The following is a 24,675-nucleotide window of genomic DNA, read 5'->3' as shown; positions in this document are numbered from 1 at the left end:
AAGGAACATTGTGTCCCAGCAAACAAGACTTATGAAAGTAACAATTTATCAGTGTTTTAAAGTAGCATGACTAAGTACATTAAGCAAGTATTGAAAGTGCATTATTAATTACTTGTTCTTGGCTTGAGTATATATATTGTATGTGACTTTATGACTACTTATTGTATGTTGTCTACTACATATTTTCTAAATTCAGATACTAGTTACTAGGTTAAAATCCTCAATACAAAATCCACACATAATATCATAAAGCCTATGCTTATTATAGATACACAGCATTATTTAAAGCATTTAAAATGGCCCTCACCTTTACTTACTGCAAGGTTAACATCATACATGCATTGATCCATCAAATGCAATATATAAATTACAATCCAAAACTATGATATATTTTTATTCTGAAATGGGGCTTTCTGCATACTTTTGCTACTTTAAGTTTATTTTAAATTAGTGGTAGTACGCATAATTTACTGAAGTAAAAGAAGCAATGAAAGCATGTAGAAATGCTGTAGTACTTAAGGTAAATGTTAAGTAAAATGTCACAATATATTCCTAAAGTACAAAAAGTAAAAGCACTTTTAATGCAGAACGGCTCATTTCATAATTATGTATATTATTATAGTTTACTGCTGGGTTGCTCATCTATAATAATACAATGTAATTGATTTGTTAATTATATTTTGTGGATAATGCGAGAGGGGTAAATAGAACTTTATTTCCTTCAGAATGCAGAAGAGTAGAAATATAGAGGTTCAATTATTAATACAAGTACTTCAAAATCGTACAGTTCTGTCCTCTGCCTTTTTTGTTGTTGTTGCTCGCTACAGATACTCTATTATATTTTGTATATTTATAGCAGGTTGTCATTTTAAAAGAGTGTGCAGGGAGTGTAAAGGTTTATTGTACTATGCGATGTTTCCTGTTGACAAAAACTGATAAAATACACCTGAGACAGTTTGACAGATGAGGAAAAAGGATTACAGCATCTACATCCAAATAAGTTATCCCTCTGTATACAAACAGTGTTTCCAGCTGCTCCTAAACATTTCATCCAACAGCACATACTTGGGTTCACTGTACTGATGAACGTTGGTATCAGTGCTAATATGGAGTAAATGAGCTGTCACATTGAGAAATAAATATTAAAAACTGTTAAAGACACAAGAAAGTTGCACCATCATTTTGCAGCTGTAAATACTACTCGGGTACTAATATTTAAGAATATGGCTGGTGATATTTTCTTATCAATAATCCCATAAAAAAAAAAACAACAACAACCAAAGAACCCTTTAAACAAGTAGGCAAAATGTAAGCAAAACTTTCTCTCTGTGTTCTAGAGCCTCATTATTTTCCAAAAACTATTAAAAACACATTTCCCCTCCATTATTGCACAAATTGTGTATTAAGTCACAGCTGAAAATAATCCTTAACAAATTCAATACAGTCTCATGTTTGAATAACGTTCACAAAAAATTCAGTGACTTATTGTTTCAGGAAATTATTTAACATTTGAAAAATATGTGACCACGTTTTACTGCAATTACAGATTTTAATTGGCTACTTGGGGGAAGAATCTACAATAAGGCAGCAACAATTCTTGTCTTGTGTTGATTAAACTGTGATTGATTTTACCGATTAATATTATGGTCTATCAAAGATCAGAAACAACAGTTTAAAGCACAAAAATATTGAATTAACTTCAATGTTAGACCAATCCAAAGAGCAGCAAATTCTCCTATTTCAGTTTCCTTTTGGGATTTTCTGATGTTAATGAACATATAAAGTATCACCAGTCTTATCCTCTAAACTGTGTGTGTGTGTGTGTGTGTGTGTATGTGTGTGTGTGTGTTACTACAGCCTAAGAAAATGACATAACTGCATAAAATGGCTGCAGGACGTTTGACCAAACACAATCTCTAAGTCAATCAAAGTGGCTGTGTTTCTATCCGACCATTAGACCCTTATCATTTTCTTCTTCTTCTTTTTCTTCTTCACTCGGCCTTCCTCGCCTTTACGCCTGATCCACGCAGAGCCGCCCACACACTGCTCAAGACCTCGGTGTACAGCAGCGTCCCAAGGAAGACGACCGCCGTGCCCACCCAGTGCCACGTGGTGAAGGGGTTTTGGAAGTACATGATGGAGAAAATGAGGCTGAGGAACTTCCTCAGAGTCACCACCAGAGTGACGGTCAGCGAGGCGCACTCTGTGGTCAGGATGAAGACACCTCTGATGCACACATACCTGGAAAAAACTGGTTAAAGTTTGTAACAAGAGGGTGAGACAATGCAAAATGAATGCAATTAACATAAAAGCTTAAGTCTTGGACAGCCTTAACCATATTTCGTTGTTTTGTCTGTTCTCTAGTGGAATACTTACATATATTTGTCACTACCGCAGACACTGGGACACTCAAACTATCAGACAACCAACAAACAATGGTTATTAAAATGTTTGATATCCAGTGCTAATTTTGACAAAAACAGTGTGTCTACTAGCAACCCACATACACTAGACACTTTGTGGAAAAATAGGATAATATAAGATGCCCAAAACAGCAAAACTATACAATATTTTACAAAAAAAAGCAAGAGATTAGATAGACATAAAAATATATACTTTTGCCTTCTATGTTCTTAATCACCTCTAACATCTTACAGAGGTTGCAGACTAGTGTAATCACTTTTTAATTAGATAAATAGAAGCCAGTGATATACACTTGTTTTTCAGGATACTGTGTGATGACGTTGATCAGGAGGTAGAGCCACATTATTGGCATAGTCAGTCCGACCACAGGAACAACTGTAGGAGCTGAGAAGGAGAAAAGAGAAGTTTATTTTCCTCTGTGAGAAAAGATGCAAAGCTCTCCTGACATAATAATACTCACTGCTCTGACTGAAGTAAACGCCGTGGTTGTAGATGTCGGTGCAGAGGAGCAGGAAGCCCGGCAGAGGCAGGCAGTGCTATGGATGGAAATAAAATAGATTAATAGCCGTTGAAGCCATAATTGATTTCCAAGAGATAATATTTACTAAGAGCCAAATCATGTCGGAGCAGGGACAAAACTCACATTATAGAACAGGGCTTCCTTGGAGTGTTTTCCGTACTGCTTGTACAGCGTCTCCTGGAAAATGCCCATCCTCGCAGACATCAGCAGAGCAAAGGTCAACATGGAGATACCTGAAGGGACAGACATCATCAAAAAAATAAAATCACTTTTACAAGATCATGTGTGATGGAAGAGATGTTTAATCTCAATCCGTCTCTTGATGTTATGATTGTACCTTTTCATTGTTAATCTAATTATGCCCTTTGCACGCTTTGTCACACTCATTCCAATAAACTCAATCGACAGAAGGTTTATTGATATGATTTGGTTACATTTTTTGAGTTTAGGACTGTTGGTTGGAAAAAATAAGAAATTTATGAGATGTCTTTGGCCTGCGGTAAGCTATGATGGAGATTTACACAGTCTCTTGTCATTGTATTGACTAAATAATTCACAATGTAATGACAATAATCAATGGTAGCAGTCTTTTTAATTTTGAATTGTTAATTGAAAGTGCAACTCACCTATAAGCCAGTGAATCAGTGGGTAAAAGCCTTGCTCTTCTGATCCCTCGGTGGCCAAATTCTGCAGAAACAAAAGTAAAATGGATTTAAATGATATTTCATGTTGTGCATTTTGAAAGAGAAGAAGTCTTGTATTGATAAAACATGCTGCAAAGAAAAACAGACGCAACAGAGGACTCACCACTTGTTTGGCCGACATGATGGTGCAGATAAAGATACCTGCTGAAATTAAAGCTATAGACATATATTTACTTGCTGTATACCTTCAGGTGGAGAAGAAAGGGAGACAGAGATTTTAGTGCTTTTCAACTTGAAGACATGGCTTTATATATATAATATCTGAAGTATCATTGTTTTCAGGAAGCTGGTGTACCTTTTCTTCAGGATGATTATTCCCAGGATCATATTAGCAATTAGTGATCCCTGCAAGGAAACAAGATGGAGATCAGACTCAGACGATGTCAAGTAATGTCATAAAGAAGAAACTCAAAAACAAAAGGTTAAAAGCAGACTAAAAGCAGCTCTAACCGATCTGAAGATCATGTGTAGAGGCATGGCGATGTTGAAGTTGAGAGCGTAGTTGTTGATCACACTGACGGTGAAGAACATGGTCACCATGATCACATAGTTGCTGGGGAAAAGAGATGTGATATGCCAGGTTTGTTTTATTGTCCGTTCTACAAGTTTTTCCTGCAGCAGGATGTTCAAACCTCATGGATGAGTTTTTACCTGATAGGGATCGCTGGTTTCTTCGTGCCAAACTTAGTTTCAAAGATGAAACCTTCTAATGCGATGAAGAGAAACTGAGCGAAGGTGACTATGTTGCCACATCCTGGGAACTGTCTGCAGGACACAACAACAGAAAATATCCAGGTTTAACGGATTTAAAGATGTTAATCTTCAATTTATCTTTTAAGACATTTGCTCTTAGGATTGTATTTACGTTCCTACTATTACTTATTACATTTCTATTAATGAAACATATAATAAATATGTATATACATGTATGTATTTCTACTATGATAAAAATGAAGAGATGTTACCACAAAAATGACCATTGGGATAAATGAACTTATCTCTTATCTTACTCTAAAAGGCACCAGTCACTTTAGAGCACTTCATCTATAAAAAGCGATACACAAGAACAAGGTAAACTCCTAATGGCAGTTACATGAGAAGCCTTCTTTTGACAATTTGATAATATATGACTCTTCAGTTGCTACACTTTGGATACACGAACACACACTCAAAGCAAACACAGCTGTGAAAACTTAAATCTAGTGAAGTGCACACGAATTTATAAACACTCTTAAGTTTGTCACTGACCTTACAAGCAGCTCCAGAGACACCACGTTACTACAACATCCCACAAACACCAGAACAATCGCGAAAGCAGTCCCCATGTTGGAGAAGCAGACAGGAACTCTGTGGGAAAAGTGTCACTTAATAAAGCGGATTTCTGATCGGTGCATATTTGCAAATACACACCAGTTTGTTGTCTTGCAAGAGCTATTCTGCTTATACACTGACTCTGAACACGTCTGAGAATGAAACTTCCTTATGGCATGGGCTCATGGGAGATGTAGTTATTTTCTGGCATCACGGGCGGGGGAGAAGATACGCATTGTCCTTAATATTCTCTGTATTTAGTGAAGCATTATGATAGAAATTAAAATACAGTCTGGGCAACAAATTACGAATAAATATAGGTAAAATATGTGAAAAAGAATGAATTGAAAATGTACATTTTTGCGTTAACAGCGCAATGACTGCGCAACCGTGAAGCGCAAAAACATTCGAACGCATGCGCAGATCAGATGGCACTAGAATATTTAGAGAGGTCTCACTCCTCTCAACACTCTTGATAATATTACTACACCTTTTATCTCACAAACAAATACATACAGAAAAGGCCAAGTCACATCTACAAATCATAGAAAAAGTGACAATAACGTTTATATATTATATTTTTAGTTTTTATTCTTAATGTATATTCTTTAAACTCCACATTCAAGTTGTATTAATAAATCAAGAACAAATTCAGTGATATATGTATAATTTCATAAAATATACAAGGACATGTTAACATTTAGTTTCTATATCATAATTAGTTTTACACAATATATAATCTCTAAAGTCGAAAAGTAAATATTTGAGGCTTTAAATATTGTTGTCTCATCTTTTCCAATATACGATCTTTGTTGTAATGCGTGCTGCGTGTATCCGGACGACGTGGCGTAACTCCGCTCCTGTTGTATCAGTTTGTGCTAACGGCAGAAAGCCGCAGGTTTAATCGTTACGAATTTTTTGTTGTTTGATATATCCTCCTGCAGCCGCCAACATGATTTCCCTCACGGATTCACAGAGTAAGAGCTGTTCATGTTTCCCCGCTGTTCTCTGTCTCTGTATTCATTCTGTGTTAAAACCCGGTTTGTTAGCGGAATGGATGATGTTAGCGTCTCAAACACCATTGGCTGAGAGCGTCATGACGTCACCTAGCTGCACGTACATGAAGCATTTGTAATATTAAAACCGGGAGACTGTTCTTCATATTCTTAATTGCGTTGATTTTCATCCCTTGGTTTTCTTTTATGTATTTACAAATGTCTGTTATTTGAAAGTGTTACAGTTTATAAACATAAGTATATTGTTAAAAGATTTAATGAAGAAATAACTTTATTTTCTTCACATACCCTTCCCTTTGTAATATTTGATATCAATACTTTATTTTGATATATTAATACTTATCTTTTAATATATTTGTTTATATTACCTCAATAACTAGTTTAAAATATTGACATCTGTGTTGATATACTGAGATTTCTGGCAACATAACTTTTTGTTTGTTGACTCAAGAAAGAAATGGGCAGATAATTGAAATGATTAATTATTTATTATATGAAAATAATCTCTTATCTTAGCAACTGATGAAACATCATTAGCACATAGCCATTATAGTATTTCTATCTGTAATGTTTTTGTCTTTTACAGAAATCGGGATGGGGTTGACAGGGTTTGGTGTTTTTTTCCTCTTCTTTGGGATGGTGCTGTTTTTTGATAAAGCTCTCCTCGCCATTGGAAATGTGAGTTGATAAATAATCCCTTAACAACACTGCATGACATTCAATCATCTCCCTCAGCTCTAATCATGTCTTTTCTCGTGGTGCAGATCCTGTTTGTGGCCGGCCTGTCATTCGTCATCGGCCTGGAGCGGACGTTCAAGTTTTTCTTCCAACGACACAAAGTGAAAGCCACCAGCTTCTTCCTGGGAGGAGTGCTGGTGGTCCTGATCGGCTGGCCGATTATTGGAGTTGTTTTGGAGATCTATGGTTTCTTCCTCTTATTCAGGTCAGCTCAGACAAAAGGAAAACAAATTTCATCATTATCCAGAATCTCAGAATCTGAATTTAGTGACTCATCCTCGTCTTCTTCTCTCTCTTTGTAACAGAGGATTCTTCCCGGTGGCAGTGGGCTTCATCAGACGAGTACCTGTGCTCGGCTCTTTGCTCAGTTTACCAGGGATTAGTCGAGTAAGTATCATAACATTAAATAAATGTCCCTTTAAATTATTGCATGCTTCGAAACGGCTCCAGAGGCCTTCGTCTGACATATATATATAATGTCTTTATGTGTATCTAAAACTGCAACTTCATACTATATTCGAAAAAATATTGTATTAATCAGCTGTTGTCACTCACGTTATGTCTCCAAGTAGTCATGGGACAGTTAAAATTACATGTCAGGTAGAATGCTTCTGTCTTTTCTCACAAAAAAGCCTACATTTTGAAACTGGATTAGAATACTTAAAACATTGATTGTTAGTGTAGCTATTTTTTGTCTCATGCAGTCAAGACATGCAGCTAATAAAAACCTCTCCTGTCTTTTTCTCTTTCAGCTGGTGGATAAAATTGGGGAGAGCAACAACATGGTATAACAGAGACTGTGTTTGTTTAGAGGAGAGATTCAGTATTTATCATAGCTTCTAATAGTGACTGTTTATTTTGGTCATTGCCACTCCAGAACTGTGAATCCGAACAACATGTATGTTTGACTGACATGTAATGTTTTGTATCTGACTGCCAAGAGATTTTTTTATTTTAAAAAGCTGGAAGCAGGTCTCCTATTTTGTACCATTCCTGTCTGATATTTATGGACTGATAAGATGGGACCACTGGATGGACTCTGCGGAGAGTCAGGGGCTCTTTGAGGGTCCTCTACTCCAGACCGTGCCTCGACAGACACTGAGAGCTTTGTTACGAGTCCCTCGATGACGTGTTACTGGAACTTTGTACATTCAAGAAACTAATGATGAGATAAATGTTACTCGGGCAAAGAAACCTGAACTGTTGTGGAAAAGCTTTACGAAGCTTGTGTTGGAAATGTTTTACTGTAAGTTTTGTAAGTGCATACTTGGAATAAAGTGTGTCTTTTATACATTTCTGTTATATTTCCCCCCAGTTTTCACCCAGGATAATCTGTCAATGTATAATAACCCTGGATTCAGTTTGAACTTTCTCCCATTAGGGTACGGTGATATTCTCAATCAACAGCCTCTGTTGTTATTCACCAACATATTAGATCCTGCCTGAAAATATCTGAGAAGTCACATATGACTCAAAGAGGCCCGATTATGCTTATTGGGGTTTTCCTTTTCCTGTAGTGTGTTATATAAGTTTTTGTGCATGTAAATGGTCTGCAGAGGCTAAAATCCCTTTGTTTCCTCCAGAGGGAGTTTCCCTCCAATAGCCATAGTGACATTACTATGTAACACTCACGATTATATTGGCTAACGCTCCAACTAATTATATGTGATATCCTAAGGTGCGGGGAAGTCTCAAAATGGTTGACCAATCACAACAGAACCAGCCAACTAACCAATCACAGCAGACTGGGCTCTTGTTTCAGACAGAGGGTGAAAAGAGGTGCTGCAGCAGAGGCAGTATGAGGAAAATAAAGACCTTTTTGAACATTAAAGTATGTAAACATGTCACAGTAGAGGCACAACATACAAATATGAACCTGAAAACGAGCATATTAGGGTACAAAGTTAAAGGCCTTTGTGAGGTTGATGAAAGCTGGTGGAAGATGGCATATCTTCCCTTATGATTTGCAACAAGAGGGCAAATAATTATTATAAATTAACAAAGCCTAAATTAGTAAAACAAAAAAGATTCTAACTTGTTAGTTTCAGTGAATAAAAATAGATCCCTGTTCATGCACTGGAGGAGAGAAAGACACACTTGTACAATATGACCCGCAGCTCTTCGTGGAAAGCATCAACACTTTATTTCATTGACTTCAACTGCAGTCTCACTTCCTCTCAGCCTCCGGCCTCCTGCAGGTGTCCACATCAATCTCCACTGACACGTTGTCATCACTTCAGCTTTCATTCATAAAAACCCGACCGGTGTCGTCTTCATTAGGTGACCCCAGGAAGACCCTGCCCTGCTCGAGGGAGCCTTTAAAAGTTTCCATCACTCGTGTGTCTGCGATTGATGACCAGCGACAGTTTCAACATCCCCTGTCACTCTCGTCATGTGAGACGTAATGAGACCAATTAGCCTCAGTGACGACGCTGCATATTAATGAGCTGATTGTTTTTTATAAAGTAACAGAAGTGAGAGAGGAAGCACAAATCACACATCCTGCAGGAGAGCACGACAACATTAATATCCCATTAATTAATCAAAGGTAAGCTTCTTCTTATTTTGTCCTACTGTTTTTATTATAAGTATTGGTGATGTTGTCTGTGTATGGGTGTAAGTATTCTTACGTGATAAATTCCTGCTGTGTATTTCTTCTAATAAATAATACAGTTTTATTATTTTAATATCTTATAATTTAACTGATTTTTAAAGTTAATTTTATGCTGCTTTTATAAAGATATTTATTGGATTCTGTTGCTATTATGAAGCAATAAATGTCAGTTTTGAAATTTGCCACACAAGTAAAAAAAATATGATTGTACTTTTCCTTAAAATATCAATGAATCAGAAAATTTAGTGTTAAAATAAGTAATTTTATACGCTTTGATTTATGCCCCTTTATTGTCATAAGCATATGAAACTGTTTATATCACACTGTACTGTAGGTGATCTTAAAGATATATTCATGAATATAAAGTATTTTTTACATTAATAAGCTCCCTAAAAGTCCTAAAATCTGCTTATAACTACATCATGTTGTAATAATGGTGATGGCGTGGCTTTCCTCTTCTTCTTTTCAATTATTGTTAGTAGTAATATTATTTGTAATCCTGTCATTTCAGAGGTCAACCATGTCTCTAATTGTCATGCTGCTTGTGGTGACTTTGGCTGCTCAGTGTTGGAGTGCACCACAGGTGGGTCAAAGTCATTTTACTTTTATATTCAAACGTTAAGGAATATAATTATAATGGAAACATTTTTTACATTAAAATTCAGCAGAGAAACTGGACTCCTCAGGCCATGTTATACCTAACCGGAGCAAGTAAGGAGAGACAAATGTACAATTGTCTGATTTTGAGAGGTCTTTGTCATATTGGGAGGAAACTGTGTTTGATGTTGATGTTTTGCAGAAGGACCTCGATCAGTTCTGCAGCGCACCAGCAGAGAGGAGGGAGAGACTTTACACCCAGGTGAGCGAGCAGCTTTTTTTGTATAACCTGGCTACTCAAAATGTGTTCCTATTAATGGCTAATAGTGTAACTGACTGTTCTAGTTGGTATATGATTTATTAACAATGAACAAAGCCACTTATTAAATGGACTTACACATGTTTTATTTATAACAATTTGTCAGAAAGTGGTCACCTAAAAACATGCTTCAGTTCGATACTATGACTTCATGTTAATATTCATATACAGGGAGTATAAATCAGATTTATTGCATCTTTATCTATCTTTATGCTGGTGAAATTTTCCTTCCTAGGGCATGTTTTTCTTATCTTGGTTTGTGTCACAATGTCTCTGCAGTGCCTCAAAGAGATGGACTGGGTTTGAATTTGTCCTCCATGTTTCTGGAGCTTCTGCTGCGAGCTGTGGAGAAAGGTAAAACCCTGACAGATATCACCGCCAAATCACTTCATCTGAGCAATTTTAGGTTATAATTGTTTCTTTCTTTGTGTTTCTCAGGTACAGGCAATCCATATAATTACCCAGATGAACAAGAGCTGAATCTGAATTATTTGTGAAGACAATTTCTCCTTTTATTGTCTTGTTTTCATTACGATGTTCTATGTGTTACTACTGTTTGAGTTCACTTGTAATTCAACGTGTGAAATAAATAAAATTCCCTTGCCTTGTATGTGAGGTGACATAGAGTGGGCGTATTTTACCGTTGCATGACTTTCCATTGATTATAAAACAGATTTGTGTCAGCTTGGGGCAACAACTAATGAATTCACACTCCACAAGAGAGTAACACCACGATCAACACCACGATGAACACCATTCAGCCATTCATCATCACGCCTTCTGAGAGAAGGGGCACAATTAGTTGTATTGTAAATGGCAGCCTGAAGTCAAACAAAGGTCACAAGCTGAGAAGAGTTTGAATCATGTTTTTTAGACTGATATATTTCTGAATAATACTTAATTTGTATATGCATATGCCTCCTATGTTTACCACATGATCACCTGACTGGAGGACACACAGGAAGTAACCTGGCTAAACATTTACATATTGTCATTGAAAAGACACAAGTACAATAAAGGGTCAGTATTTTAAACACCTTTATTTTATTTGTATATTTGTATACAATAAACTTACCAGACATGTGAGATCTGATTAATGTGGGAGGAAATATGGTATCAACTTTATTTTGCACCGTGTGCATAAATATCTGTGCCAGACAATCCCATCATTAAACACACTATTCATAACAGTGTCTCCTCTACGTTTGATCAATGCCACTTTTCCACTGCAGGTGTTATGCAAATGTCTATCTTTAAAGATGTACAGAAATATAACATATATACTATATCATTGTAGAAATAGCTGCAGCATGCCTGTTCACAGCTTTAATCATGATCCTCCGTTATTCTGTTGTACAGCTGTTTTAATATTTGTCCAAATGTTCTTATTCTCGTTGGATTATACACATAAAGACTCATAGGATTTCTGTCGGTGATATTACGTCCAAATAAAACTATTATTAGGGAGTGAATCAGTGAAATGCCTTCATGAGCTTTGTGTGCATAGCATTATAGGATTAATTTCACCCTTTTAGATAAACCTTTTGGTTTTCCCTTCACTATTGAATAACTGAACTTGCTTTATAAAACATCGAAACGCCACGAGTGACACATGTTCCCACACAGCAGCACAGCCGGGGACAGATGAGTCAGAGCAGCACTCCCCTCCATCAGACAATGACAGCTACAGCTACAGCTAAATCTGACGGGATTAACATCCCTGTGAGTCTACAGTGGGCGGTGGTTTGAAGGTAGAGCTGTGTTAGTGAACGCAGAGTGTTAACACAGCAGGAGGGCTCAGCTACGTCGCCCCCTGCCGTGCAGCTAGACGTCCTGCAGGTCCTTCTGGATGTCCCACAGTGTGCTGGCGCTTTCCTGCAGCTGGGCCACCTCATCCTCTGTCAGGGTCATGTTGACAACGCTGGCCACGCCGCCGCCGTTCAGCACGCAGGGCATACTCAGATACACCTCGTCACTGATGCCATACATGCCCTGCAGATAATGAAACACAACGTCAGTGTCTGTATGAGAACAGGCAGCCCAAAGTCAGATAGAGAGGAAACAACAATGTTAAACCTTATGCTCATATTTAAAAAGTATGAACCTAGAGAAGTGAGATTAATCTATCCAGCTGTTAAACCACCTATAGGGCAAAGTAAATAGATTTATCAGATAAATCCTAAACTACATATTTCCCCCAGTGAGAGTGAATGAACCCATACTCAACAAAGCTTTGTTATAAGATTACAGAGGACACACATGTCCACTGTCTGCTATACTGTGTCTTCATTTACACAGAAACAATTACATAATTGGAGAAACAGTGAACATTTCTTTGTCATCCAACTTGTGTAATGTAAGCTGCAAAGGAAGCCACAATGAGAGTCTGAATGCAAAGGCTTGAAACTACAAATAATAAGTATTTCATTTGTTTCTTCACACATGAATTCACTATACAAAAGGTTTGAGACGTAAAGGCACAGCTTGCTTCAGGCTGTGTCGTGGGAAGTTGAAAGAGTGTGAGAAGCTGTTACCTGCACCATGGTGGAGACCGGGTGGATCCGGTTCATGTTTCTGATGAGGCTTTCTGTCAGGTCGGCCACACTCAGACCGATGGCCCAGTTAGTGTAGCCTTTCAGTTTGATCACCTCGTAGGCACTGAGGGGCACAAGGCCCAGAAACAGAGAAGGTTGGGCTGAGATTTCAGACTGCTTAAAGTTTGGATTTTTTAAAGTTATGGGGATAAAGCAGATGAGACATGCTAAAACTAAACTGAAGCAACAAGAAGAAGCTGATTTCCCTGGGGAAAGCTGCTTCTGTCCTCTACACTGATGAAAAAGACATCAAGAGAGAGATAGCACTGAATGCATAGTGAACTCTTTAATATCTTTTCACCATCCAATTCTCTTACATTATTTTAATTTCTTTAAACTACAACTACTTTTTAAAGCACATCACAATTAAAACCATCCAATCAGACAAGACACTGACCTGTCCACCACCATCTTGTGTGTTTCCGTCCAGTTCTCTTCATCACTCTCAGTGCCGATCTCCGGGTTTAACGTCTGCAGGTTTACCCCGGCCACGTTGGTTCCACTCCACACAGGAACTGAAACACACACAACCATCAAATTCCGTTCATCGATTCACACAGCCACACTCTGCACAGGGATTATAAATCCTTCCAGAAAATCATAAACTCTACCGAAAGGATATCATCTAGCTAAAGAGGGAATTAAACAAAATCAGCATGATCGTAAATGAATTTCATCTTTAACCTATAATATCTCTCTACTATGAAGAAAGGGGACAACATTTTCGTCAACTCTTCAAAAACTGAATGGACGAGCTATTACAGGAGATGACATTATGATGCTATAACCCACCAATTGATCCCCAAGTTTTCCATTAGAAGTCTAATTGTGTGAAAACAAGAACATGATGTACATTTTATTGGAGATTATTTAACCAAACTATTCAGAGTGTGGTAGAGAAAGACTTTTCCTAATTTAAAATAATTAAAAACTACTGCTGTTAATACACAGTTCTCTTACCATGTATTTTGTATGTATGAGTAGCTACAAACTTCTGAGACATTATACCTATCCCCAACAAAAGAACAAACTAAAAATATCAAACTAAATAAATAAACTAATGGTGGCTAAAACTCTGGAAGCTAACTAAAATTAAATAAACAAAATGAACACAAATGGAAATTTCAAAACCATAATAACTTTCAGTGTTTCACAACGACATAAAAGCATTCAGAGGGTTGACCAATCAAAAATCCTCTGCCTCCTCACCACTGGTGTCTCCGTGCTCTCCCAGGATCCAGCCGTTGAAGCTGCTGGGATGGATTCCCAGTTTTTCCGCCATCAGGAAGCGGAAGCGAGCCGAGTCCAGGTTTGTGCCGCTGCCGATGATTCGGTGCTTGGGAAGGCCACTCAGTTTCCAGGTCACATAGGTCAGCACATCGACTGTAGAAGAGAGTTGGCATTAGAGGCTGAGCACTGTGACTGCTGTGTGAGAGAGTAAAACAGGATGTAGAAATGTGTGGTGGACCGCACCTGGGTTGGAAACCACGATGATGATGCAGTTGGGGCTGTATCTGACGATGAGAGGGACGATGTGTTTGAAGATGTTGACGTTTCTCTGGACAAGGTTCAGCCTGCTCTCCCCCTCCTGCTGACGAACTCCAGCCGTCACCACCACGATGCGAGAGTTTGCCGTCACAGAGTAATCTGAAAGAGAGGAGCGGTACATGATGTGAATGTTTAAGTGTCCTCAGATGAATATCTAATCCCAGCTATCAAGATACTACAGGCAAAAAGATATTTTTCGTGAGTAGAATGAAAACATGTTAAAGAGGAGTTTGTTCATATATCATTCATAGGGTATCTGACGTATAAACATGCCTTTGTCTGCAACTATTTTGGGGGTTTTGAGGAAGAGGCTGCCGTGCTGCAGGTCCATCATCTCTCCTTTCAGCTTGTCCTCCATCACATCCACCAGTGCCAGTTCATCTGTCAGCTCCTGCACACACCAGGAAGCTCAGAACAACAGCTCACAGTTTACTCATTCATCAATGAAAAAGTCTCAATAGGAAGTTTCAGACTCAGTCTGTTTTAGGGACTGAATATCTACCTCACCCACTGTTATGGTATAACCTCCACCTGGCACAACCACTGCTCATTTAAACCCTGTTTCTGCATGTCTGTTCTCCTATAAGGCCACAGCTTATGATGCTTTGAAACTTTTACACAGGTGAAACTCAATTATATATGGAGCACAAATTGTGATAATTATTTCACTGAAGGATTGCTGTGTGAAAATGCAAGACAAGATGGCTGACAACAAAAAAGTTTCTTAAAAAAAGGATAAAATAAACTCTTTAAAAAGCTTTCTTTTGAGTAAAATAATATTATTATTGTTGTTTCATGCCTTTGTTGATTTATTTAATCTAAAAATGATATAATTGCTGGCATTTAGGTTTCTATTTAGGCTAAGTTTGAAATTACTTTGTTATTTTATTTGTAATTGAACTGTGTATTTGATGTTTTCGGTTTGTAAACACTTGAATTTAATTCAAAGTAAAGTTATTATTATTTGTAATATTTCTCAAACTTAATTCAGATAAAATAAACCTTTATGTCTAATTGTAACATATCAAACTAAAACCTGCATTAAATAAACAGGGAAAACCACTTGTAAACCTAAAAGTCCATAGCCTTTTCTACAAGATCAGACACCCAGAGATCAGTCATAATCTGGTGCCTGTGAGTTATTACCCTGTCCTACCACACCAGCAGATGCGAGGGTAATCAAAGCAGCTGCAAACCCAGCGGGGCTCTTACCCTGAGCAGGATGCTGACAGCACAGGCCATGCCGACCTGGCCCACTCCCACCACCGTCACTTTATTCCTGGGGAGCTCAGGAGGACCGCTGAACAGAGGGGTGATCAGCTTCTGCATAATTGAGGCCATGTTCAAATCTGGGGAAGGTAAAATAATATAAGGGGAGAGAAGAATGCATCTGGTCAAAAAACATGTCGACTGCAGAGAAGTGAGGAACACTAAGCAAGGACACAAGTAAGGGGAACAGTCCTGCATCCAGAAAGCAGGCTGCGTGCTTTAACTTCATAAATACTGCATTTAGAATCAGGATGACTCCAGTGTAGAGGGATGACATTGATCTTAGTAGCTCTAATAGAAGCTTGACGTTGCTATCTTCTCAATCCATTACAAAACAAATAAGGCAAACACATTTTCCTTTACACCTTTCTACAGGGTTCACCTTGAAATGCCAAGCAGCCTGACTAAGAAAAACAGCAGCAATACTTGCATTGTTTGGCGATGCTCCGAGCTGAGATGTATAAATACCAGCATGTAATCAGCATGGCAGAGTGACAGGATACCTAAAGGTGTGTAACCGCCTGCATCCACAACACCTCCCACACTCCCTGTCTGCAATCCGGTCAGCTGCAGTGGTAGCACATGTGACTCAGGGCCGGCTCCTCTCCTCTCCCCCTCTCTCTCCCGCCTCCCCTCCCCAAACCTAGGACAGAGCACTGTAATCTGATGCTGAACTTCACTGACTGACTGCAGACAGTTAAAGGAGTTACGGTAATCCGTTAACGCGGCCTCCATCTGCTGCACCTGAACTACAGATGAGCACCTTGCCTCTTATAGGAAGTCTATAGAGAACAATAACAAATTACTTACATCACACACATTGTTTGAAGTATTTTACAAATGTGGAGTAAAATGCACTTTCTCTTTTACAGCTATAATATTGCCACAGTTTAATAAGAACAGGCAGAAATCTGAATGATGTATTTTCTGGTAGCCACTGAGTCTTTAGCACATTACACATTTTGAAATATTTATATGATACGTTGCACATCTGCAAAAACCAGCAATCTCCCTCATAATTAAACATTTCTGGAGGAAAATACAAGTCCCACTAGCAGTGTACATTCATTAGCCTTGAGTGAAACTGGATTAGCAGGAGAAAGCGCTATGGACTCAGAGCAAGTAAACATGAGGAGGTAATAAGGTGGCTTAAGCCTGCAAGTTCACCAAAGGGCCAGAATGTGTCATAACCTTTAATTAGGCAAAGTGAAAACATTGTTGGTACCTGAATAATGATCGAGGAGCCAAAGTTTCAGCTGCCGATTGTTTGTATGCGACTAAGAAAGTTAAGGGACCTAAGTGAACTTGAACTAAGACAGCGCTGAGAAGAGGGCACATTAAGAACTGTAATCCAAAAACAGACACTCTTAGTACCACTTCAATAAAGGGACAATACATTCACTTTGAAAACTATATTTTAACATGTCAAAACACCCCTTTTTATTATATAGGTAATTATTGGATGAGTGAAAAGGGCTGCAGATAAACTACATTTAAAGCCAAATACATACAAGAAAGATGCATTCCCAAAAACCTGCAAACGAGATATTTTTATTTGTTTTTGTGAATCCATTTCTGATTTTTTCTACATTTTTCTGCATAGTTGAGAGGGTGTTATCATAGAAAGTGGATGGATAGATTTCCTTTGAATTCTACAAAGACAAAAAAGGACCAAATCTGCATGGAAAACAGTCTCTAGAAATGTACCTGTTATCACTTTATAAAGAGAAGATTACACATCATAACTTTCCCCACAGGTAGACACAACAGACCTAAATCCACTTTAAATGTGTCATGCTGATTTTTTCAAAGAAACCCACCTCTGTTCACCTGTTTTGTGTTGAGGGTCCACTTGAGTTCAAGTCCTTGTCCTTTCTTCAGTTCGGTAACACTAACCCTCAGCGTGAAGTACTTTGTGCCTGTTCCCCTTCCTGTTTTGTGATCAGGCTGCAGCCTACTGGATTTAATTGACTAAGCCTCTCCATCCTTTACAAAGTCTCCGTTTGGAGATCCAAGGGTCACCTTGCTTACAACGCCCACCAAAAGCAACACATAGTTCCTGTTAAACAGAATGAAAAAAGAATATGGTTAAACAAAGGTCCCACACACTACTAAATCATTTAGATGTGTGCCTTTTGTGCAAACCCACATAGAAACACATCAACCTACTTTGTTATACTGCTTGGGCCTCAATCACCAGTACTATCCTAAATCTGTTCTTCAATGGGTTCTTAAGAAAATCGACTTTCATGATGTGTAACGAACAGCAGAATGGTTTGTATCTGTGTTATCAAGATGAATCCCATTGTCCTTGTAATGAAAGCATGTTCCAATTGTTCCTCATTTGCTGGCCCCCTGCCAATCTGTATAAAAAGGACTGCAGACATAGAAATTAAAATAAAAGAGAGACATTTTGGGATCCAAATCAATAATTCCCAAACAAAAGTCTAGACAGTGGTGCATCCAACATCAAATGTAAAAATGGGATGCTGTTACTTTTTTTTGTGGGTTAAGTGTTTCAATTATTTGAACATTGTAAAATAAAAGGATAACTTAATTATTTTCATATTTTTCTAATAACATTAATCCTGAGAAAAATGCCATCACCATTATTTTTGCTAAATCATGTCAGCTCTAAAATGTGCTCTGCAGTTTGCATTTATTGCGTTCTTACCAAAAAATAAATAATAATAACAACAGCTCCTCCAGAACAGATGGATTTTAGGTTGGGATAAAAGGTTTCATCCGGTTACTCTCCCTGAAATCTGAGCGCCTTGAGACTGACTGCTGAGCTGCATTTCTGAGTAAAGAAGAGACACCACCGAGCCAGCAGGGGGAGAATCCAAGTTAGAGCACAACCACTGCAGAGGAAAGTGTAGAACAAACATCTGATGAACTCTACAGCAACACTCAGATAGCTGTCAGCCTTCCATTGCAAAAATAATGGCTATTAGTGTTTGAGGAAAATCATGTGGCCCACCTCAGAATAGTCAAAAGTTCCTTCGTCTCATTAAAAATGATTCAATTGTACGTGTTGCACTCAGGAATTGCCCACAGGTAAAACAAAAACATAGTATTTGGGTCTCAATTTAGTATCCAATGACCTAAGTATGGTATTTAAATATATTCTAGATTATTATTTCATGGTTTTAAAAACGCTAAGACTAGACCAAAGAGATTCATGCTATGTGACCCAGGTCATGTAAGGTCAACCTGAACCATCCGAGACTTAACGAAAGGCCTCAGCAGTGTGTGTAGTCGGTCCCACAGCTACGTTAATATCAGTATTCGATGGAAAGACAATGGAGGTCTGTCTCATTCACATTAAGCAGAGGAGCAGCTCTTCTTCCCTCAGCACCTGGAGGGAATCACTGGACAGGAGACACTAGTGGGCACTGAGAAACAGAAATGTGTGACATTAAGAGATTAAACAGTACTTTAAATTCACTATAAACTGATACGTTCAATGTTGCCGTTGCCTCGGTAGCCCCCGACAGGGTGAACAGCGGGGGGCTGAAGATTTGCCCGGTCAAGCTGTCATGCTAGATAACCTTAAAGTGGACAGAGGTCATAAGAATAGAATAAAATGTAGCACAGTGAGGAAATGTGATCTGAAACCTTACTTACAGTTAATCACCCTCAACAACATTTTCTTGGCTTCATTAATATTCTGTTTTAAGAGGATTTCTTAAAATTGTATTTGAAATGGTTTTAAATGAACTTTGATTTGAGATGGCATGCGACACTTCCACTTTTAGACGCATCTTCTACATAACCCCTGAATAGTAGTGTGTAAATAGTAGCATGACATTGTTTGTGTACATTTATAACGGGCAATTTAAATCAGGAAAAGAATTGGTCGCTCTCGTCGGGCGTGGGAGGGGAGACAGTCCGCTCTCAGGACCCAGTCTACTGCAAAAAAAATACCAGAACCAGGTTACAACCATGCTTTTATTCAGTGACTCATTACCTGATTCTGATCAGCTGTCTGGCCATTCCCGCCACTCCAGCAGCCGGCGCCCTAACCACACCACGCTGCCTATACAATAGATGAGTGTGGAAAATGTTTCGTAGCATTGTATAGATGTTTTACAAGACACACAAATCGCTGGGGTTCCCAGACAGGATTAAACAAGACAAAGAAAAACACATATCTGGTAACAGCCACGTTTATTTTATGATAAAATGCTTCATAATCATCATAAATAAACAGATTAAAAATCCTTAACCACATAACCCTAGTTGTTTCTGTCCTTTGTGGGAGCTGCCTGATAATTAATCACTCGCGTTAAGTCAGCAAAATTAAAATACAGTATCACTTTCATGTTTTACATATTGCTTTCAAATGTTACCTTAAAATGTGCTATAAAAAATTCAACACTCCATTTTAGAAAAATATCAAAATAGAAACAAAGATGCCTCAGAAATCTTTCCACGCCCATCATCACTTCATGTGAACGCATCCTCCCTCCCTGCAGGTAACAAACAGTCTCTTCATCGTGGGTATTTGCTCAGGCAGAAGTCGTCAAAGAGGTCTGAAGAGGATACATTGATTTACTGTCCCAAAAAGGAGTCACATTCTCCATGTGTCGCCTCTGCAGATACATGCAGTGATTGAGGGGGGCTATGTGGGTGCTCTATAAACAGCCAATCCTGCACCAAGGACTGAAGGATCAGAAATCTAGAAACAAAACAAAGAAAGCACCACAAAAGCACTAAAACCCAAAGCATGTAAACTCAAATCAGCACACTGGCAGGGCTGGAAAATCACAAATCAAAAAAATTGAACACAGCAACTTCAGTTTCCCTAAGGAGGAAATGTCAAATAAGCGGTACATGATCAATAACCAAACGTTTCATTAAGAACTTGATGAGAATATTGTGATAAAAGTAAATAATCATGATAAGGAAGTGAACAGAAAATACTTGTTTTCATGGTTAAAGAGAGCCCCATTTACAATGATAACAGCTGTGATCAGCAGTTGGTTTTTTTTTTCTTCAAATATACCTTAGCCTGGACTTGGGCGGATTTTCCTCATACAGTGATACAACCTGATTACCGAGTCTCCACCCAGCGCGGCCCACATAAAAAAAAAACCCCTAAAAACTATGAGCTGAATTGACCTGAGCACCATTGAAATAATGAGTCACTACCTAACTGTATGGCTACAGAGAAAGTGTTCAAATTAATTGGGAAACACAAAAACATTCTGGTTTAGGAGCACTGCTCTGTGCTTGAAACTGGGAGGGCACTACGTGCTAAGCGTGTCCAGGCACTTCACAGTCAGAAAAAAGCCTGGCACAGAGTTAGAAACTACAGTATGACCTTCATAAACTACAACCATGCATGGATAAACTGGCCTCTCCATTTTGCACCGGTTTTTCTACATACAAGGGGTTAAATACACACAGACACAAACAATTCACAGATTAAAATCAACATTAAACGAGTCTCTTCTGACTGCCACAAAACAGTGTTATCCAGAAGCTACTGTGTCCCTCTTGTGGTGTGAAGGATGCTGCAGTCCAGAGAGGAGAAAGTTCATGGCTACAATTAAATCTGTAACCTCTGTCCAAATACACATGGGTAAAGAGAAGCCAAGTTTACTGCGTGGGCTGTGGTGTGTGTGGCAGGCGGCAGGGAGGTGGTGTGGGTGTGAGAGACTGCTGAGCGTCTTTACTTGCCGGCGATCTTCGGGGCACCGCTGCTGCCGATGCCCAGGTAGCTGGCTGCGTTCTTCACAACGCCTTGAAGGGGGACAATAACGCTGTCCAGGAGACCTTTGAGGGTGTTGATGTTGTCTGCATCCAGGTTCTGGTACGCATAGAAGAGAGAACCACCCACCACGACAAGGAGCAGGAGCTTGAGCAAGATGGACAGGAAGCCTCGTTGGGCTGGCGCTTTGCTCGTGGAGACGGAGCTGCCCCCCCTGGAGAAAGACTCGGAGAAAGAGCGGGTCTCAGAGTGGACGCTGCGCTGCACACGGGACTCATCCAGCCAGTAATCACTTGGCTGCAATGGCCGACCAGCTGCCCCTCGGATCGGACGCCTGCAGGTTGCACTGAACAGGGAAACAAGAGAATCAATCTTTTAGGGGAGACACACAAAGTAGATTTTCTGGAGCTTTTGTTTAGGTTTGTAACCAAAAACTAGGTTTGTTATCAAATAATAAAGCCATTTATTTTTCAGAGTAATCGTTTGTTTTAGAAAATCTTCTAAAATACATTTGAAAAACTTCCATCCCTATTTCTGAAAGCATAGTTGCGGTCTTCTTTTGCGAAATCAAAACCAAAACATACTCAAGAGTCAAAACAGAGAAAGGCACCAAGTCTTCGTATCTGAGGGGCCGAAAAAGGCATTAGCTGCCATTTCTCCATGAAAAATTAATTTAAGAATTGACTAAATATTTGGCAGTTAATGAAGGTTTGCCAATTATAAAACATACTGTATATTCATATGTCAACTAATTGTAGCAGCTCTTCATTCAAGCACATCATACAGAGCTGAAGTGTACATTTGCTCAGTTGTCACGGAGTTAGCAGTCACATCTGGCACAAAGACCAACCCTGCTTGGATCACAACAAACAATGTGCAGTAAATGATTCATGCCCGTTACCTCAAGCCTGTTGGTGTGTTTATTTCATTGGCAAGGATATCTTCAACCACACCCTCGCTGGCCTTCTTCGGGGTTTCCTCAGTAAGAAGTTCCTCCACCACCACCTGTCAGTGTCATTGGAAAGGTAGTGTTAAATCAAACTTAAAATACACTCCTATTTCTAATATTGGAAATTGTTAAATATGTCTCACCTTAGCTTGTCGTCTGCTGCTGGTTCTGGCCGTGACTGGAACCTTCCCTCGGCTTCTCACAGACTTCTCCACCACAGGAATGGGCTCTGGTTCAGGGGTAGTAATCTCCTCTGAAAACACACGTAATGTTTAAGCAAACAACAAAGTTTAAGTGAATAAACAACAAGAGTGAAGCTTTGACAGCTCAGCTTACCATCTTCCTTGTCACTGTACTGGTCAGAGTTTGTGTTTCCGTTCTGGTTACTGTCGGCCTTGGGGAGAGCTGTGACCGCTGTAGGAGCTTCAGGCTCAGCTGGAGGCTGCTCCAAAATCTTCTGCAGCTTCTTCTCATACAGCTTACGGGTGGTGGCTGTATGGAAAGGAGGAAGGGACAATAAAGGATGAATAACATGTAACACATTGAAGGATTTTATATAAGTTGGTTCATATTAGTTATATGCAATAAACCTGATAACTTGCACCAAATTAAGAGTCTAAAAGCAGTTTTCCTCATATCTAAAAAAATACTACAAATGCAATTATTGAAAATCAAAGTGTACAGAATGTCTTAATGCCCAAAGATGTCAATATATGATGTCACCTATTTGACAGGCTGTTCATGTTAACACTGCTAGTATGCTTTACATATGCAATTATGTAGATTAGACACCAGATTATGTTGCAAAATCAAGATTTTCCATAAATGATATACAAAGATATTCCTAGCCTTGAAAATCTACAGTTAAATTTAAGCATTGTCTAAACTTTCAACCTTTTTGGCACACAACATTTCTGAAAAAACATTATTAAAACTATCTTGGTGAAAATGTGAATGTATTGTTTACTGATGCGGGTTACTAGATCTAAAAAACGCCCACACAAAGTTAAAAGTACTAATTTTCCGTTTTACTTTATGCAAATTGCTTTGTTACTTTGAAATGTAAATGTCCCCGCTGTGGGATAAAGGACTTCTGATTTCACAAGTGCTGAATAAATATATTACTTATTTCATGTCTTTGTATTTAAAAAAAAAACTGAAATCGAAACCCATACTGGAAAAGTATTTGTTCCGAAAAAGAGTGAGAAAGGGCTCCATGAACTCACCAACAATGGGTCCCGTTTCCACACCATGTTTGGCCAGCTGTTGTTTTAAATCTTCATCCGTGAGATCTGTCACCTCTGCTTCCTCTGAGCGAGGCTTATCTGTCTTCTTGGTAGCTTTCTGCAAGATAGATTTAGGTTGCAGTTCATTCACCAACTCGTCATTTAAACGTATTCCATCATTCAGCACCACCTCACAGTTAATCCGTGAATTAAGGAAACAATTGAATAAAACTTACTCTTCCAGATCGACTTTTGTTGGACACCACGGGAGTGGGTAACTCTTCATCGCTGGAGAAGGTGTCTACAGGCGGACTCTTCTTATTGTTCAGCACGGTGAGGTTCTTCAGATACAGCTGCACGTACACCTCTTTCTTGTGCTCTCCGCTGGGAAGTGCCACATTGTTGGCTGTGAGCTCATTCTTCAGCTTATCCTTCGTGAGGACCGACGGATCTTCCAGAAATTCAGCCATGCTCAACTTTTTATTTTAAGCTATCGTGGAGCTTTCGTCTATTCTGCAGTTTGCGCCTAAACGGAAACTAGCTCAGTTCACTTTAGCCGCTACAAACAACAACACCGGGAAACGTGACAGAATCGCGCTGTTGTCAAACACCCGACTGGCGCCAATTTAGCTCGATAGCAAAGAAGCGGCTTACCAAAGTAAATACCGGGTTTAAGTGTTAGCCTGCTGGCTGATATATGAACAGGTAGCTTTGGTATTTCTTATTCTGATACGATCATGTGCCGCAGTCGGGACAAATGCAAACAATCAAAACTAAAAAAGCGCAAATCTGATTGAATTAGCTTAGCTTGACACCGGTCTACTTGTGCTCTGTCTGTCCGCGGTCTCAACAGGGCCCCAACAACAACCAACCCTGCTATTGGACTAGACATGCCAGTAAGCTGCGCTCTGATTGGCTGGCTTTGATTGAGAAGGCCACAAAGAAACAGCAGCAGGCCGTGTGCTTACAATGGGCGTTAAATCCCGCAGAAGCTATTTACACTAGTATTTGATTTAACTGGCGTGAGTGTTTTGAAGGAGTAGACAAATACGAGTTTAAATAATTCCTTTGAGTAGCATTGATTGACGCCAGAACAATGCTAATAGTGGTTCGATTGTAGTGGTTGATAC

The 24,675-nt window shown here is 39.0% G+C and overlaps 4 protein-coding genes across 6 annotated transcripts; 1 reads left to right on the top strand and 3 right to left on the bottom strand.

Annotated features, from left to right (window-relative positions):
• Window positions 1-879: 879 nt before the first annotated feature.
• slc35b4 (solute carrier family 35 member B4) lies at window positions 880-5,321 on the bottom strand. The gene is made up of 10 exons (XM_063910113.1): window positions 4,897-5,321; window positions 4,300-4,413; window positions 4,099-4,201; window positions 3,944-3,993; window positions 3,752-3,833; window positions 3,571-3,631; window positions 3,068-3,177; window positions 2,885-2,960; window positions 2,733-2,808; window positions 880-2,241 (listed from the first exon to the last, which is right to left on the bottom strand). The coding sequence occupies exons 1-10, from the start codon at window positions 4,971-4,973 to the stop codon at window positions 1,992-1,994; spliced, it is 999 nt and encodes a 332-aa protein (XP_063766183.1). The 5' UTR covers window positions 4,974-5,321; the 3' UTR covers window positions 880-1,991.
• A 452-nt stretch (window positions 5,322-5,773) lies between these two features.
• On the top strand, window positions 5,774-8,004 carry LOC134882441 (vesicle transport protein GOT1B). Its single transcript, XM_063910125.1, has 5 exons — window positions 5,774-5,936; window positions 6,562-6,653; window positions 6,740-6,918; window positions 7,019-7,100; window positions 7,466-8,004. The coding sequence occupies exons 1-5, from the start codon at window positions 5,912-5,914 to the stop codon at window positions 7,502-7,504; spliced, it is 417 nt and encodes a 138-aa protein (XP_063766195.1). The 5' UTR covers window positions 5,774-5,911; the 3' UTR covers window positions 7,505-8,004.
• A 3,260-nt stretch (window positions 8,005-11,264) lies between these two features.
• Window positions 11,265-17,709, bottom strand: ldhbb (lactate dehydrogenase Bb). 3 transcript variants are annotated; one of them, XM_063876252.1, is made up of 8 exons: window positions 17,485-17,709; window positions 15,598-15,734; window positions 14,659-14,776; window positions 14,311-14,484; window positions 14,047-14,220; window positions 13,235-13,352; window positions 12,778-12,901; window positions 11,265-12,235 (listed from the first exon to the last, which is right to left on the bottom strand). In XM_063876252.1, exons 2-8 carry the CDS (start codon window positions 15,724-15,726, stop codon window positions 12,068-12,070), a joined length of 1,005 nt encoding a protein of 334 aa, XP_063732322.1. In that variant the 5' UTR covers window positions 15,727-15,734; window positions 17,485-17,709; the 3' UTR covers window positions 11,265-12,067. The 3 variants fall into 3 exon arrangements, with proteins under 3 accessions (XP_063732322.1, XP_063732314.1, XP_063732305.1); XM_063876244.1 differs by having other exon boundaries at window positions 17,475-17,705; XM_063876235.1 differs by lacking the exon at window positions 17,485-17,709 and adding an exon at window positions 16,085-16,267.
• Window positions 17,710-19,807: 2,098 nt separating this feature from the next.
• Window positions 19,808-24,415, bottom strand: tmpob (thymopoietin b). Its single transcript, XM_063912564.1, has 6 exons — window positions 23,782-24,415; window positions 23,546-23,663; window positions 22,656-22,811; window positions 22,463-22,572; window positions 22,272-22,375; window positions 19,808-21,716 (listed from the first exon to the last, which is right to left on the bottom strand). Exons 1-6 carry the CDS (start codon window positions 24,013-24,015, stop codon window positions 21,332-21,334), a joined length of 1,107 nt encoding a protein of 368 aa, XP_063768634.1. The 5' UTR covers window positions 24,016-24,415; the 3' UTR covers window positions 19,808-21,331.
• Window positions 24,416-24,675: the final 260 nt, after the last annotated feature.

Source organism: Eleginops maclovinus, chromosome 2, assembly GCF_036324505.1.
Source record: "Eleginops maclovinus isolate JMC-PN-2008 ecotype Puerto Natales chromosome 2, JC_Emac_rtc_rv5, whole genome shotgun sequence".
Classification (NCBI taxonomy): Eukaryota; Metazoa; Chordata; class Actinopteri; order Perciformes; family Eleginopidae; genus Eleginops; species Eleginops maclovinus.
The sequence above is the reverse complement of the archived record's forward strand: the minus strand, read 5'-3'. Positions and strand labels throughout refer to the sequence as shown.